General features: G+C 49.3%; 4 protein-coding genes across 4 annotated transcripts; 3 read left to right on the top strand and 1 right to left on the bottom strand.

The window, feature by feature from the left end:
• Nucleotides 1-496: 496 nt before the first annotated feature.
• LAJ45_09995 (uncharacterized protein) lies at nucleotides 497-1,264 on the bottom strand (the record flags this gene model as incomplete). The annotated part of the gene is made up of 1 exon (XM_046119526.1): nucleotides 497-1,264. The coding sequence occupies one exon, from the start codon at nucleotides 1,262-1,264 to the stop codon at nucleotides 497-499; it is 768 nt and encodes a 255-aa protein (XP_045967377.1).
• Nucleotides 1,265-2,106: 842 nt separating this feature from the next.
• On the top strand, nucleotides 2,107-7,457 carry LAJ45_09994 (uncharacterized protein; the record flags this gene model as incomplete). Its single annotated transcript, XM_046119525.1, has 3 exons — nucleotides 2,107-2,536; nucleotides 2,599-5,313; nucleotides 5,377-7,457. The coding sequence occupies 3 exons, from the start codon at nucleotides 2,107-2,109 to the stop codon at nucleotides 7,455-7,457; spliced, it is 5,226 nt and encodes a 1,741-aa protein (XP_045967376.1).
• A 7,484-nt stretch (nucleotides 7,458-14,941) lies between these two features.
• LAJ45_09993 (uncharacterized protein) lies at nucleotides 14,942-15,546 on the top strand (the record flags this gene model as incomplete). Its single annotated transcript, XM_046119524.1, has 2 exons — nucleotides 14,942-15,103; nucleotides 15,157-15,546. 2 exons carry the CDS (start codon nucleotides 14,942-14,944, stop codon nucleotides 15,544-15,546), a joined length of 552 nt encoding a protein of 183 aa, XP_045967375.1.
• Nucleotides 15,547-16,119: 573 nt separating this feature from the next.
• Nucleotides 16,120-17,772, top strand: LAJ45_09992 (uncharacterized protein; the record flags this gene model as incomplete). Its single annotated transcript, XM_046119523.1, has 1 exon — nucleotides 16,120-17,772. One exon carries the CDS (start codon nucleotides 16,120-16,122, stop codon nucleotides 17,770-17,772), a length of 1,653 nt encoding a protein of 550 aa, XP_045967374.1.
• Nucleotides 17,773-17,999: the final 227 nt, after the last annotated feature.

The raw sequence follows: 17,999 nt of genomic DNA, 5'->3' as shown, positions 1-17,999 counted from the left end.
CACAGTTTTCGGTGGCTTTGAATCTGATTTATGAGGAATTTCTAGAAGTAAAATGAATAACTGGGAAGAAAGGCTTGATGTGTGGGTGGGGCAGGATCGTTTGTTAATTAAAGGCTCTGACCGTATTAAGAAGCTCACAATCATTTGGTCGTCGTTTCTTCTCTGATCACATTTCCTCTTTGCCTTGCCCGGCGGTGGTATTACGGAAAAAAAGCGCCCAAGGACGCCGGCTCTTTTTTCTTCGAACCGGTACGCAGATAAGTCTAGCTTTAGAAATGCTCTCGGGCATCAAAAGGGTGGCAGTACGAGCTCGGGCATACCTCCCAAGCATGGAAAAAGAGTAGTCAGACAAGCTTTTGCGCGGTCCCGGCGTGAAACTAGTAGCCATACATTCTTGGATATGCAATTTCATTGAGGAAACCTCCCTAAAATCACCCTTCTAAATCTCCATAGACCTCCCTGCCTTGAAACAAAGGTTATGCTCAGTTGTTGAAAACTACAAAACCGCCAAACACTCTCCATCCTCCCCGAGCCACACCTCGCCTTCCACCTCACCTTCCCTTTCCCCTTCGCCCTCACCCTCCTTCTCCTCCAAGCCCGCCTCGATGCTATCCTCCACATCTTTCCTTCCTCTCTTTATATACATCCTCCACCGATTCTCCCCTAGTACCCCCTTCTTACTCGAAAACATCCTAAACTTCACCTTCCGGTATTGTACCGCATACACCTGTTCTCCCTCAGCATCCCACCCACTCCGCTGCACCGTATCCCCTTCATACCCCGCCTCCACCCCCAATATCGTCTCTCCATCCGTCGCCGACCCCCGTACTTCCCCGCCCCCACCCCCATTCACCGCCACAACCGCATCAACGACAGTATGATACCCAACCACCAAATATACGCTGTCCCCGTGCTCGACCGCCTCCTGTAGAAACGCCCTCACTTCGCTATCACCACATGCCTTTGAAAACCAGCTGTCGCTGTTGTCCATGTAGTACGTGTATGCCTGCGTGGCAGACAGGTCGATACTCTCTGTCTGGGTGCGGTGGTAGCGAGCCCCAAGCATCTTTGCGAGGCGTGTGCGCAGCGTGAGAGTGCTCGAGGAGGAGGCAAAAGCACGGTAGTTCTTTTGCGGGGAGATGAAGGGTTCGGGGATGTCTGGAGGGTCATGGTAGCGCTCGTGCGGGGAGCTGCGGTTAGTGAGGAGACGGCCGAGACGGATGGAGGGGAGGGGGAGGAGGGTGGGGGTGAAGCTGGTCAACATTGGGAGTACTAAGCTGGATTATCGTTATGGTGTGTACGGGGAGTATGGGGTGTGATGCTCGACAGGGGGACGATGCGGCTTAATTAATACCACCGCCGAGAACGCTATTCTGAGGTGTCATGTTGCTGTGGGATTTCCACTCTTGAAGCCAAGGCTGTACAGGTGTACACCACGCGCAGTCAAGTCAGTGTATTATGTACTGCCTCATTTCATGATAGGCCGATGGGAGCTATGCAATATGCAGCCTTAGTAAATTAAGGAAACCTCCACTTCGGGCCAAGGTCCTCAAAGATTGGTGGGTCATGTATGGTTGTGCATGGAGACCAATCGATAAGGGGTCAGACAATATCGAAACGCCCAATTGAAATACAGACATGTCACATTTAAGGTATGTACCATAAAGTTGCTTATCATTGACAGATATCGAGGAGCCACTCTAGGATACGCATCCTTTGGAATCCAACCGAGTACGATATTGTCACTCTAGGCGGCATTTCACTAATACCCAGTGAGATATTTTCCTCGAAATAGCAAGTTTACATGATATATTCCGTCCCCGCATTGTTTCACGCGTCATGCTGGGGCCTAGATGATCGACATCCACACTTCCTACCGTGGACGGCCTCTTCAGCCCCACCTACAGCTCTAGACCTGTGAGGAAGTCGTTACTGTCATTCACGGGGTATTGGTGGATACTGGGAGTTGGCGAATTGCTGGTAGTACCTAAATATCGTTTATCTCACTCTTCCCCACGTCGTGCACTAGACTGTCTCCATATTCCTATATTCTGCTCTACCATCATCACTAATACTCTTCTACTCTGACTTCTACCGATATGAACAATGGCGTCCACCGATGCGTGCCCCAGTCTCCACGACCAGCAGAATCACCCCTCTACAGCCGCAACTTCAACCTCGATGGAAATGCCACCCACAGATATGGATCCGCCGACGAACCACCCCACAATGCTGCCTACGGAACCCCCAGGAGCAATGGACCCCACCACAGACGACCTCATCTACATCAACCCTCACCTGGAAGGTGCTCGCCCGACCACTTACACCAGGATGTTGGAAGAATTCACGGAACAAAACCCCTCCCCCGAGGATCGTTGGTGTGACGAATTATATAAGATCCTCAAGATGGAGAGCGATAACATCCGGTCGGGTACCCACTGTATTTCAGACCTCCCAGAGCTCGCAATCCGTACTATCACGTATTCGTATCCCACCTTCATGGGCGGAATGAAACGTGTTGCTTCTTGTCGTACTGGTAGGAACTCAGAGTTAACAGTGCCAACTACGTGTGGTGTGGGGGCAGGCTGACAGCTGTAGACTATGACAAAGAGGAGAAGGGGGGGAGGATTGGAGAGGATTGGGATGACTTGAAGGGGGTTGAGTTTTACATTGTGCCGGATAATAGTGTGGAAGAAGAGGCAACCGACGATAGCAAGTATTACTCCACCCCACCAGCCGCTGTGACGGTCAATCAGGGTGAGGAACTTTGTCCATCAGCGCAGTCAAATACAATATGCACGTTCCCAAAGCCTACCACACCGACATCGAGCCCGCCAGTAGTCGAGATCGCTTCAGAGAGCGCACCCGCTGTTGAGGCCCAGCCTACAATGACATTACAAGTATCAGGTCCATCCCCACAACACGCCCAAGACGCCACCGTAGAGACTACGGAAGGCCTCACTTTCACCTACGATTTCTCCTTATTCCAAGACCGTTCCTGGCTAGCCCTGACCGTCGAAGAGGCCTCCAATGCTCTTTCCTCTACACCTCCTAGTCACCCGCACTACGCCGCTAACCTTTTCATACTCAGCCAACTTTTGCTTCTCCGCTACACCCACAAGGACTACACAAACCTCAACCAGGCACTGCAACATGCCGAATCTTCCCTCCGCCTCTTCCCCTCCTTTCTTCGCCTAATACCCCTCATGAGCATCTGCCGGATCTTGAGCCTGCAGGGTAACCAGGCCCGCGCGGACTTCGTCCAGTCTGAAGGTTTAGCCATACATACCGAGGGGAAGAGGGTCTTCACGTTGATGAGTTCAAGCCGTTTGCACGAAGAGCGCTCCTCCAGCACACAGGAGGCAGAACACCTGGAAACAGCAATAACCTATATGACTAACGAGCTGGCCACACAGAGTGGAAAAGAAAGGAGCTTGCTGTTACTGTTTCTAAGTTGTATGCACAATTACCGCTTCATAGCTACACAGGAGGCGGTGGATCTAGACATGGCCATTGAGTACCTGGCTGACATGACGGGTATAAACGCTGATCCAAAGCATCAGAGGATATTGGCAAGATACTACGTCGCCCGCTACGATATTAGTAAAGACTTGACCGACCTGGAAGCCGCTACGGCCGCTATAGAAGCTACACTGTCACATGCCAAAGAGAGCACCGTCTGTAGTGATGTTGCCCTCCGCGCGGAGGTGGCACATCAAAAGTGGCTGCATACTGACTGGAAGTATCATGTAAGGGCGGCAATCAATTGGTCAATGGCCGTCGTCGAGTACCTTGATAACGAAGAGGATATATTGTCGGTGTATGTAAAGCTCGGAGCTCAATTGCGTGGTTATTCGCGTATAACCGGTGACCGTAGAGGCCTGATGCACGCAAAGGACCTTGCTTCCAAGATGGTCCGTCGTCTGCCCGAGGGCCATGAGCTACAGGGGGTGATGGCAGAGGAGCTGGCCAGTTTGGAGTCTATGCTGGCTGGCGATTACGGGAAGGATCCAGTTGCTCATCTAGAGGCGGGACTGGAGGCTATCGATCCGGAGGAGGACCCGGAGTTGTATCTCGACCGCCTCATGGTTCTATCCGAAAACCTCATGAAGCGATTTGATCGCCATGGGAACCCGGCGGACATAACTGCTGCATTGGAAAAGCTTGAGATTGTTGTCGCTGCGACTGAGCACATAGGTTGGCGCCATGTGGTGAATCTGGATGCGTTATCATGCTACCTTCTTCGACGCTTCAATGCGCTAGGGGACCTGGCAGACCTCGACAATGCAGTGATGTATGGTGAGATGTGCTTGACTGCGGCGGCAGCTGCGCCAGAGAGTGATGGCATTCATCGTAACGTCATTCCCGTGTTACAGTTTCATCTCTGCAGCACCTACTTCGAGCGAACAAAATATAACACCGAACTCACGGACCTGGATAAAGCGCTGAAGTTGGCTACTGCGGCATCAAGGGGGATTGACGAGGGTCATCCACTATATATTTCCCGCCTGACACATATCGGCGGTCTGTATCTGCAGAGGTTTGCGAGGAGCTGTGTGAGGAAAGACATTGATACTGCAATTGCCATCGGCCAACAGGCTTTGCAGGCGGCGTTGAGGATCGACGGGGACGGGTGTGACACAAATCAGTTGGCAATGGTTAAGGGGAATATCTCCGAACTTTACAGGTCGCGGTACCTAGTGTTCAAGAGTGATGAGGAGGATATGACAGATGGGATCCACCACGGCGAAGAGGCGCTGAGATTGACACCAAGTGATCATCCGAGCTATGCAGGGCGTCTGATCCTCGTCGGTAATTGGCTACATGAACGGTATTTGCAAAATACGGGAAACAATATCGAGGATATAGATCGGGCGATTGAATACTTGAAGACTGCAATCCAGATGAGCTCGAACAGATATCAGGTGCAGATGGCAAAGTCGTTCCTGTTCGAAATGGAGACCCACCGGCGGGGCTCAGATCTCACTAACATCGCACCACTCAACGCCGAGATTGAAGCGCGCTTGAAGGCGGTGGCGGCGTTACCACCAGGCCAAAGTGTTGGAGCTGCGGCAATGAAGACCTGGCTAGCAGTACAGTATCGGGTGCGGTATGAGCGCATTGGGGACCTGGCTGATATTGAGAAAGCGGTCGAATACTCTTATGCCGCACTTTCAGATTTTCCAGGTCCTGAAGGCAGACGTGGAGCTATCCTCAGTGAGTTATCCGCCCACCTTATGAGTCGATATAAAAGGTTGGGCGCAATGGAGGATCTCGACATGAGTATTTCCATAGCTCGTGAGTCAGTCAAATGTACGCCCATCGAATCCCATCGCCGTCATGACCGCCTCATTGAGCTCTGCCAACACCTCATAGACCGCTTCCACCGCAACCCTGTGTCTTCATACGACGACCTCCTCGCCGCGATAACCCTTGGTCAACTCTGCGTGGACGCTACTGTGGGCCGTGATGGACCGGTCCATTTCCAGATCATTCTCGCCGACGCCCTACACCTCCGGCACCTCGCCATTCCAGTTTTCATCCAGGACCTTCATCGCGCAATAATATTGACCCTGAACGCCCTCATGGACCCGCGCGGCACAGGCCATATACCCACAAAGGACATCTCTTACCGCCTCGGACACCTTTATCACTCACGCTTCCGCTGCACCCAGCAGATCGACGATATTGATCTAGCCATTGAATACCTGGAACATACCCTCCGACGACTTCATAAAGACGAGCCCGCCCGTGGGAAGACTCTTGATCTTTTAGGACGCTGCTATCTTATGCGCTACCAGGCAAAGCAGAACACTGGGCCGGACGGGCAACGATCATTCCACTCCTTCCGCGAAGCATGGAATACCCTCTCTGCTCCACCAATATTACGCATCAATGGCGCACAAAGAGTGGGAGACGTCTATGCGCGCTCCGGGAGATGGGCCGATGCAGTGGTGATGTACGAGGGATGTGTAAATCTCATGCCACAGATCAGCAGACCGTTCCTCTCCCGTTCGGACCAGCAGCGACTATTAGCGACGCTCGCCGGTATTACCTCACGGGCGGCTACAGGCGCTTTGATAGCTGGAAAAGGCGCCACACACGCACTGAAGTTGCTTGAGCTAGGTCGTGGGATTATTGCGGGCTTCATCATTGATTGCCGCAGTGATATGACAAACTCACGGTCCGACCACCCAGAGCTGTGCCGTGAGTTTGCGGCATTGAGAAAGGAAATAGAGGATGGGCTTTCTACGCCAGTGCGCCCAACAGGGTGGGAGATACTCGGTCCTGAGAGTGTGATGGCGTGGAGGAAGAAGGTGATGGCCAGGATGGAGGAAGTACTAAGAACCATACGAGCTTTACCAGGATATGAAGAATTTTTAAGGCCGCCCAGTGGTAAGAGTCTCATGGAGCTCGCCGTCTCTGGGCCTCTGGTGGTGGTGAATGCAGATTTCTTTGGCTGCGACGCAATCATAATCACCAGTACTGCCATCAAGAGCATCACTCTCGAGAAATGCGACTGGGGAACAGCGCGTGAGTTGCTGGGTGGTATGAAGGATCTAGTGACAGGGGGTATCTCTACCTACGCCGACCGGACAAAGAAGACGCAGGCACTGCTTATCTGGCTATGGGACGTTATTGTCTCCCCCATTCTCACTGCACTCGGTATCACCGCCGCCCCGCCGCGGCCGCTGGGTGAGCTACCGCACATATGGTGGATGGGCACGGGTCCACTAGGCCTGGCCCCGTTTCACGCAGCGGGACACCACACGAATGGGTCTACCGAGAATACAATCAGCCGTGTCATATCCTCTTACACACCAAATCTCAAGGCGCTGCAGTACTCCCGGCAGAAGCCCGCCGAAACGATTCGAGATTTGTTACTTGTGGCCATGCCGACGACAGATGATGAGAGCGAGCTTGAGGGTGTGGAGGAGGAGCTGACAGAGATCATTGGGATTGTACAGCCCGATGTGACGACCAACATCATGGTGCAACCTGGTGTTCCGGAGGTTCTATCATCCCTCGGCAACTACCAGGCCGTCCACTTTGCCTGCCACGGTGTCACTGAGGCCGACGATCCCAGCAGCGGCGGACTTCTACTGCAGGGCGGACGACTGACCGTTGCTGATATAGCTGCAAAGAGCGGCTGCGCAATGATGGCCTATCTCTCAGCGTGCTCGACAGCTGAAACTGGAGACAGCAATCTAGTGGATGAAGGGATCACCCTAGCCAGCGCCTTCCAGATGGCGGGGTTCCGACATGTTGTTGCGACGATGTGGGAGGGGCGGGATGAGATGTGTACGGCGGTTGCAGAGAGCTTCTACGAGAGTGTGGTGAAGAAGGGGTGTGGGGTGGCGAAGGCGCTGCATGATGCTGTTGTGGAGGCCAGAGGTGAGGGAAGGCAGACGGGGAAGGTGCTGGACTGGGCGCCGTTTATACACAATGGAGCGTAGAACTTTGCTTGTGTTTCTTTTATGACTATTCTTTCTTTTCCGAGATTTTGTTTATTTTGTTTTTATTTTGGATTTAACGACGATGTATGGTTTAATGAACGATGGATTTTTTGATTTCGAGAGATTCATGCGAGTGCCCGTGGCCCTAGTTTTAGTTGTTGATCTAATGCAGTAGTCAAATAGAAGATATAACAAAAGAGTCCTAGCCAAGTAGCTCTTATAGTCTTAATGTCTGTTAAAAACGACTTCTTCGGAGAACAGCTATCTTAATCTCGTGAAGATATCATTGAATAGCATAGCTGGACAGCGAAGAGTATCGAGATATATTGCTTATCCCTTATGCTGGCATGCTGGCCGTACCCCGATATAATAGAGGAATTAAATTTGTATGCGAGATCTACTATTTGATAAGAGAGATAACAAGATCTATTAGTAAAGCCACATAAAAAGTTGCTTTTTTTTGAGAGGGTCAGCATTTGTTGCCAGCTTAAGGGATAGAAGAGTGCGATTGATACCGCAGAACGATTGCTGCATGATCCAGTCTCAACTTGACTGCTTCAAATTGGTTCCCACAAATGGGCACTCTTAGCATGCACTCAAACTTGCTCATGGTGCGCCCACTCTTAAAGGTGACCGAGAAATGAGGGAAACCCGACGGCTAATAACCTTTCAACAAAAAAAGTTAAAAGAAATCGGCTCGATAAAATTGTAGTGCTAGTGATAAAGTTCAATTATACCGAGCAGATTTTTGATATCTGTTCTAATTGTGAAGTTATTAGAGCTTGAAATTAGGTATTTTTGTATGTAAAAAGCGCCAAGACTGAACAAAGTGGAACAGTATTATACCCATTTATACCCCCAGAAAAGCAAACCTGACTGATCGTGGCAGTAATGCTAGAAATGGGCCCTCTTACTGGCCCATGAGGCCCTATTGCAGCCACAATTTTTCCACTTCCGTATGTCGCCGTGTCACCTTTAAGAGTGTGCGCACCATATGTATATTGCAAAGACTTTTGTACCTCTTGCAGTCTTCGTTCTTACATTGATGGCGCCGTGAATTGTGCAGAGTCTACGTCAAGTTGTTCAGCAAGTACTGGGGTTGACTTCAGCGGGGTACGTGCGTATGTACATGGCGGGGCGGCGGTGGCTGTTGCCGCGGGTGGGTGCATGATGCAGGTACAGTTCCTGCCAAGTAATCGTCGTCGGTTACTACTTATTGCCCCAGATCTCGTTATCTCCCTTATCAAATAACAGATCTCCCATATAAATTTAATTTCTCTATTATAGGGGGGGCAGCAATCGACAGACAAAGGGATAGGGGGCATGCAATATGCAGCGATTGACAGACGAAGGATAACTCGACAAAGTATTTTGTGAACGTGATAGAACAATAGTTCCCCTCGGCATGTAGTTAAGCGTGTCTACAACCTATTTTTTTTTTTTTTTTAATCATGTAGTTTTAATTGATTCTAGGTACAAAACTCTGCATGCAGTCATAGACTATGGCATAAAAATACCTCTCCCCGACTTAGAAACCAATTTTCACGGCCCCAGATGAACAAAAGAAAATAGGAAAGAGTTACTGCGCTAACGGACTGACTGGCTGACTGCAAGGAAACACGATAAGCTTTGGCGGCCCATATCCGACATAAGAGAGAATCCTGCTGGTTTCAAATAACCTGTTGCCCATGGAGGGTCTTTGTGGGTGCAGAGTACCCTGGTTTGGGGTGAATTTGCGGTGGCTAGGTAGAGGTGGGGGGGGAGCTGAGGGCGCTTGACATCTCAGAACCAGATAAGAGGGGGGAGATATGTTACTTTCTAGGAAAGTTCGTTTTGGTGGCGGTGATGAAGGCTCCTAGAGCTATTATGTTTGTGTGGTAACTCCAGATTTCTTCGAGGGTTTTGATTGCTGGGAGGAGTTGGGCGCGTTGGGTTGCTTATGCTTTTCAGAAGAGGATGGCATGTTCAGTGGATTCAGGTCCTTCGCCGCATCTGTCGCACTTATCAGAGAGATGGAGGTTGAGCCAGGATTTTTGGCCTTTGAGGTAGCTTTTTTGGGCTCTCATTTGGTGGATTCGAGTAGCCGTGAATTTGTGTTGGTCCATGAAGGGTTCAGGAATTGTGGTAAGGGGGGAGGTATAGTATGGGGGCGTCGGAAAGTGGTGTGCCCAGTTATCCAGCATTTGTTCTTTTGCTAGTTTTGGGAGGAGCTTGTGGTTTGTTCCTCTTGTGACAGGGTATTGGAGGAGGGAGCAGAGCTGTTCGATGGGGAGGTAGGCTACTCCTTTCATTGCCGTTGAGTTCCATTTCTTAGGTGAATTGGGACGGCCGCGTAGGAGGCGTGTGTGAGAGGGAAACCTGTCGGAAGTCAGGGTAGGGAAGGAGGGGTGGCAGCGTCCTGTCACTGGGTTGTTTAGAGGGTGGGCAAGTAGGACGCGGATGGCGAAATTTGTTTTAGATAGTGGATGTAGTTGATGAGGGGGGGGCAGTGGGCTTCAGCTCAGAGGACACGTTGGTTGGTTGGTTGCTCTGAAGTAACCGGTGGCCCATCTGAGTACCGAGTTCCAGAATTTATTGATGGCCTTGAGGGAGCTGGTGGGGGTTAGGACGGATGCCCCGTATGTGAGCATTGGGCGTATGTCGAGTAGGGTGATTTTCCTACAGTTAACTGAGGAGAGGCCCTTGCCCAGGGAGGAGAACCTCTGGAGGATTCCGAAGCTGGCCTGGGCAGAGGCTAGACGGCGGATGAAGTGGATGTTTGGGTTGAAGCTTGGGGATAGCCAGAAGCCGACCCATCTGACTTGGTGTCCTGGGTGGAAGACTTGGCTATCGAGTATGATGGGGAGGGTCCAGGTTGGCATCTGTAACGGCAACATTATCTGTTGGTTGGAATGATCGATTGAATCGTGAAGGGAAGGTATTGTGCAGTTGAATTAGGATTTGTAATGGGGTTTCTGTTATGTTCTTTTGGTTTCCGTTACGCGAGGTATGAGTCATCAACGGACTAGAGGCTGGATATATAAAGGGGTGTTGTCTCGTGCCTTCTCATGTTTTCCTTCCTTTCCTTTTCTCTTCACGGAACTTCTTGTACTTACTCCACGAATACTACTTTGTTCTACGCCTCGTCATAGGGCTCAACTAGTTAGTCATACTAGCCAGAGCCACTCCATAGTACACAGTCTCGAATACCTATTGCTACGTCTTCGCCTCGGTTGTATTCCTTGGCATCATAGTCCCTACGTCCATAGACTCCCGTTACACCAAGTTCCGTCCTCTATTGCCAACCAATACAACACCATAGTCTACCATGGCGACACATCTTCCTATTGATTATCAACAGCTAAGCGATGCCCTTCAGACCTTCTTTCAAGAACATCCCGAGGTGGATGGCAATGTTGGAATAGAAGCCTATGCACTTCTTCAACGGGCACAACATGGCCTTGCTCAGTATGCAACGGACTTACAGGAGGTGGAGAGGGAGGCTGGAAATGCGAGGGAAATGTTTGAAAGAGATCTAGCCGCTGCCAGAGGCCACCGAGTTGCTGTTGAGGTGTTTGCCCCTGATGAAGAACCAATCGGAGAGGATAATGCCCCACCGGTACCTCCAGTTCCACCTGTCCCAGTGGTCACCCAACGGTCGGCAAAACTCCCAGACCCTGAAGTATTTAGGGGAGATCGCGATCGAGAAAGACTACACCTATTCAAGCAACAGATGAGGATCAAGCTATTGGGAAATGCCGACCGCTTTCCCACACTACAGTCTAAGTTATCCTATGCACTCAGCCGATTGGAGGGTGTTGCCGCCAATCAGTTCTTACAATATGTCGGAGAAGAAGGCATCGTTTTGCCTTCCATGTTACGGTTTTATGAAATCTTGGATACTGCTTTCGGGGACCCTGATCGGATGCGTACGGCTAGGAGGAATCTTAGGAACATCCGTCAACAAAACCGAACCTTTGCTGATTACTTCGCCGAATTTCAACGGTATGCTGCCGAGTCAGAGATGGATGAAGTCTTTAGGATTGAGGCTTTGATGGAAGGCATTAATGCGGAACTCGATGAATCAATGATACACCATGAAACTACTACGACGGTAGATGCATGTGCGACACTCTTGCAGCGGTTAGATAATCGACGACGAGCGGCAGAAGCTAAGCGCGGAAATAAAAAGCCTTGGAATGCTACTGCTGCTCCGACCCCTCGCCCCCCACCGGGGAATCCTGCCCCTATTCCTCGCGCTGCCGCCCCAGCTGTCAATGCACCTGCCCCTGGGAATCATCCCTCGTTCCGCGCGGGAGGTGATGTACCGATGGATCTGTCCGGAGGACGTCGTTGCCCTACCCCTACCGAAAGAAATGCCCGCTTAGCTGAGGGCCGATGTTTCTATTGCGGAGGGGTCGGCCACATGGTTAGAGACTGCCCCCAAGCAAGGGCAACTGGAAATCAACCAAGGAGACCGGTGATGAGAGGAGCGGCATTGAGAGTAGAGGAAAATGATGGAAGCGATAACGAGTCGGCAAAAGATTTGTCCCTGCACTAAGTGGCTTAGCCCAGGGACCATTTAAGGATTTTTCTGAAATGCATATTTCTGGTTTTTCGGTATCAGAGGAGGAAATGGATGGGAACCAATTTGTAGTAACTTGTTCAATTTCCCAGAATAAAAATACTTTCGTACCCACCTACGCCCTTATTGATACCGGAGCCTCAGGATATGCTTTCATCGATGAATCTTTTGCACGCCACAACAATCTCACCATGACCCCACTCAAAATACCACGCCATGTAGACGTTATGGACGGGAGACCTATTAAGTCAGGAAAGATTACCCATATTGTTGATGTCTCGCTAGACATTCATGGCCATCGAGAGACTGCATCATGTTTTGTGACAAAGTTGGGACACTATCCGATTGTGATTGGGATACCTTGGATGCGACGCCATGACGTTACCATTCGGCCAAAGGAAAATTTACTTATCTTCGACTCTCAAAACTGCTGTCAACATTGCTCGCTTAGTGGAACTGCAATCACGGTTCATGATATATCAATTCCCCTACCTGAAACTCATACCGTTACCGTCTCAACGATCGCAAAACCTACTATTGATATTAAACAACTAATACCGAAGGAGTTCTACCGCTATATCCACATGTTTGAAGAATATGATGCTACAGCGCTTCCGCCGCATCGACCGTTCCATGATATGAACATAGTATTAGAAGAAGGCAAGCAACCACCATGGGGACCAATATATGCTTTATCCCAAACCGAGTTGAAGGCACTTTGGGACTACCTTCAAGAGAACCTACCCAAGGGAATTATCCGCCATAGTGAATCACCAGCGGGGGCACCTATACTATTTGTCAAGAAAGCTGATGGAACTCTTCGTTTATGTGTCGACTATCGGGGCCTCAATGCAATTACGATCAAGAACCGATACCCATTACCGTTATTGAAAGAAACCTTGACCAAATTGTCGAAAGCAAAATATTATAATAAATTGGATTTACGTTGGGGATATAATCAGATCAGAATAACGGAGGGGACGAATGGAAAACGGCATTCCGGACTCGATATGGACATTTTGAATATACGGTAATGCCTTTTGGATTAGCAAATGCTCCGGCTACATTTCAACATTGGATCAATGACATCCTGCGCCCCTATCTCGACCAATTTGGGACGGCCTATTTAGATGACATTCTCATCTATTCCGAATCCCTTGCAGAAACAAAGACCATATTCAAAAGATTTTAAAAGTACTTGAGGAGAACCATGTCCATCTCAAACCCGAAAAATGTGAATTTATGGTTCAAGAAACGAAATATCTCGGCCTAATCCTCACCCCAAATGGCAACAGAATGGATCCAAAGAAAGTTATTGACGTTCCGGAATGGTCCACACCGACGAATCTCCATGATGTTCAAGTATTTTTGGGATTTGCAAACTTTTATCGACGCTTTATTTTAGGATATTCGAGGATTGTCGCCCCACTTACAGCTCTAACGAAGAAAAATGTTAAATTCGAATGGACGGACGAAAGGGAGAAAGCATTTCAAACCTTGAAAGAAATGTTTACAACGGCACCTATACTAGTCCATTTCGATCCGAATCGAAAGATTGTAGTAGAAACCGATGCATCCGACTATGTTTCCGCAGGGATTCTATCACAATATGATGATGAGGGAGTTTTACATCCGGTAGCTTTCTTTTCCAAGAAACATTCCCCTGCGGAATGTAACTATGAAATCTAAGATAAAGAACTTCGAGCAATCGTACGATGTTTCGAAGAGTGGCGACATCATCTAGAAGGAGCACAATCCCCTATTGAAGTTCTTAGCGATCACCAAAACTAGAATATTTCATGACGACAAAATTACTAAATCGTCGACAAGCTCGTTGGTCTGAATTTCTTTCACGCTTCGATTTCGTTATACAATTTCGACCAGGAAAACAAGGAGCAAAACCGGATGCATTAACTAGAAGGTCAGGTGACCTACCTAAAGAGGGGAATGAACGGTTGATGCATCAGAGCCAAGTGGTTCTGAAGAGAAAAAATCTGGATGCAAAGCTAAGTTTGTTCGCGGATTCTTTATCAAATGAATCCGCTGAAGGAATGTCCACTGTGGAGGAGTTATTTTCAAAAGTTTACCAAGTTGATAGTTTCCCAAACGAGATCCTCGTTATGCTTCGAAGCGATGTTCGTCATTCAAATAAAATTTCACTTGCCGAATGTACTGAAGACAAAAACGGTCGGCTACTTTATCGAGGCGCACTCTACGTACCAAAGGACAATGACCTCCGGCTGAGACTCCTGAAAGAACATCATGACAAACCATCGGCAGGCCATCCGGGTAGAGCAAAGACCTTGGATCTCTTAAGTCGGGAGTATTATTGGCCACAAATGCGAAAAGATGTCGATCGATATGTTAGGAATGGCAATATGTGTGTCCGTAGCAAGGCACCACGTAATGCGCCTTATGGGGTACTTCGTCCCATGCCAATACCCGATGGACCATGGACGGATGTCTCAATGGATTTTGTTACCGACCTTCCGGAGAGTAGGTTATAATGCGATTCTAGTTATTGTTGATAGATAACCAAAATGCGACATCTAATACCAACAACTAAAGAGGTGGACTCGAAGGAAGTAGCAAGGCTATATATCGATAACGTTTGGAAATTACATGGACTACCTGATATGGTTGTGTCCGATAGAGGAACACAATTTGTTGCGGAATTTTGGAAGTCGCTTTGCAAACGCCTGGAAATATCTCCACGATTCTCCACCGCATTCCACCCCCAAACTGATGGACAAACTGAAAGGATCAATGCCATAATGGAACAATACCTCCGAAGCTATGTCTCCTATCAGCAAGATGATTGGGCCCGGCTGTTGGCAATGGCTGAGTTCGCAACAAATAACCATATTTCGGAAACAACAAAAGTCTCTCCTTTCTATGCCAACTCGGGAAGAATCCCAGAATGACTTTTGGTCCCTTGGAACACGGTAAAACGACAGCGGAAGATCAAGCCAACAGCATTGCAAAAGAGATGAAGGACATGGTGGAGTTTCTGAAGAGCGAAATGTTTCGGGCGCAAAGGATACAAGAGGAGTCGGCTAACCTAAATCGTTCTCCTGCCCTCGTTATCATATAGGAGATAAAGTTTTCTTGTCGACCCGCCATATTCTAACAAAGCGACCCTCCAAGAAGTTTGATTGGAAACGGATTGGCCCTTACAGCATCAAACGAATCGTCAACCCCTATGCTTATGAACTAGAACTTCCCCGCTCCATGAAGATCCATCCAGTATTCCACGTTTCATTGTTATCACCTGAAGCGGGTAACCCATTACCTGGACAACAACAGTCACCACCACCTCCAGTCGAGATCGAAGGGGAGGAAGAATGGGAAGTCGAGGATATTGTGGACTCTAGGAAACGAAGGGGTGGCTTTGAGTACCTGGTACGATACACTGGATACGATGATGCCTCTTGGCAACCGCTATCGGACCTTGAGCATTCACCTGATATTGTTCGACGGTTTCATGAACGTTATCCACAGAAACCTAATCCTACCAGGAGGTAGGCCTTAGAGGGGGCGTAGTCTGTAACGGCAATATTATATTTCGGCTAAGGTGATAGATTGGGTTGTGAAGAGAAGGAATCGCGCAGTTGGACTATGATTTGTAATGGGTTTTCTGTTATGTTCTTTCGGTTTCCGTTACGCAAGATATTAGTCATCAACAGACTAGGAGTTGGATATATAAGGGGGTGTTGTCTCGTGCCTTTTCATGTTTTCCTTCCTTTCCTCTTCTCTTCACGGAACCTCCTGTATCTACCCTCGCAACACCAAAACTTTCGAACGATAAAACTTTTGGCCTGCACCCTCGATAAAACTTTTACTCGAACACGATCCTGTATGTCAATAGACTCCGTAATCTATTGGTATCTTATCGCACATCTGTTCGTACGCGAAGTCATCCACGCTCTAGTCCCTGAGTTGTGAACTTTCTACCCCTCAAGCCCTCGCCTAAGTCTCGCGACCGCAGCGAAACCAACCAACAACCTGGCCTCACCACCCAACCCACCAAACACCGCGGGCAGGAAAAGAACTCTATCAGAAGTCTTTCCAAACCCAACTCGAACCGGAACATCAATCATGTCCCAACAAGCCTCTCTGAGCTCCTGGTTTGCAGGAGCCCCCCCCCCAGGAACCCCAGCCCCCCCACGCTTTGCCGACACCCAATCCAGTCAATCCACCCAACAAACACAGTCCACCACGATCGAGCAAACCCAACCCAGCGGCGAACCCTTCTCTATCTTCGCCGAATACACCCAATACAATGAACCATACGCACCAAAGTATGACTACATCCACCCTAGCATCGTCCCCCAAGAAACCCATGCCAGAATGGATCTCAATTACATCTCGTGGGTAATTAGAAATGCCCTCACCGTGGCGCTCGAACCCCTCAACAAGGCAACCGAACAAACCAACAAGAATCTGAAAGCCACCATCGAAGTCCTATCCGTCCAAAATGAATCCCTCAAGCACACCGTCGACACCCTGGCCAAACAAATGTTCGAAATGACAAAGAACCAGGACAAAACATCCGAGAAACTCCACCGCCTACAACACCAACTCACCAATCTCTCCATCAACAGGCACAACAACCAAATGGCCGCCGAAGGAAGAACTGCCACAACCACCGCCGCCGTCACCGCTGCCACCATCCCCGCCCCTCCCCCCGCACCCATCAATAACTCGAACCATGCTCAACATCAACCAAAAGGAAAAGGAAAAGAAACACCAATCCCACAAGCACCAAAATCCTACGCATCCATCGCAGCAGGAAACGCCAACCCCGAATACACCATGGTCACAAACAGGAGGAAGCCCAAACCTAAGGTGGACCCACTATTCAAACCGGAAGTCACCAAAATCAACAGGGAAATAGTCATCGAAACAAATAAAGAATCACCAGTCACCCCCTCCGACATCAGAACAAGAATCAACTCAAAAATCGAAAACCCAGACTGCCAGCTTATCGCCGCCAGGAAAACCTCAAAGAACAACATCGTGCTAGAAACCAAATTTGCTACCCCCGCCTCAAAAGTCTTCGAATACAAACAAGAAATTGAATCAGCCCTAAGAGAACTCAAGGTCCCCTTCGTTGACATAAGGGTCAACTCCAGATGGTCCAAATTTATCGTACACGGAATCCCAACAACAATCGGAGACGGCTATGAAGCAGGACAGGTCATGGCCTCAGAAGTCAGAAGCAACTACGGAACCACCTTCGAAATGGCACAAATCCCCAGATGGCTAAGCAGACCTGAGGCTAGAGCAGGGAAAACGCACTCGTCAATGATCATCGCACTCCCAGGACAATATACAAAAGACAACCTCGGACTGAGATATCTTACCCTATTCGACCGGCAATGCAAAATCGACAACTACCTCCCAGCCAACCCAGAAACCCAATGCTCCAAATGCTTAGAATATGGCCACCGACACGAAAGATGCTCCCACCAAACCGGGAGATGCGGACACTGTGCAGAGGACCACCAAACAAAGGAACACCCATGCTCAGAATGCCCAGGAGGTACCAGATGCATCCATACACCCATCCGATGCTACCACTGCAAGGCCCCACACAAAGCAACAGACGCCAACTGCCCAGAACGTACCAAAGCCCGCATCATAAACAAACTTGGACCAGACACAAACCCAAGCCCACTACCAATACCCATCGTCATCCCGGCCCAAGACCCCCCCCAAGAAGATGCAGCCATGGATAACACCCAATGAGTCACATCAAAAGAACAACGGCCATCGCACAGCAACTGAACTGTGCGAAAAATGAGCTTACAACAAAGTCAGTAGTGGAGGAAGCAGAACAGGACCACAACATACTTTTCCTTTTGTTACAAGAACCATGGAACAACAAAGACGGCCACCCACCGGAATCCCCTCTCTTTTACCTATTCACAGCCAGCAACAAGGGCACTAAAGCCGCCACATACATCAGGAAACAC

Source organism: Morchella importuna, assembly GCF_003444635.1.
Source record: "Morchella importuna strain M04M26 chromosome Unknown Morimp01GS040, whole genome shotgun sequence".
In the NCBI taxonomy this organism is placed as follows: domain Eukaryota; kingdom Fungi; phylum Ascomycota; class Pezizomycetes; order Pezizales; family Morchellaceae; genus Morchella; species Morchella importuna.
Note: the sequence above shows the minus strand (reverse complement) of the source record. Positions and strands in the feature narration are given on the sequence as shown.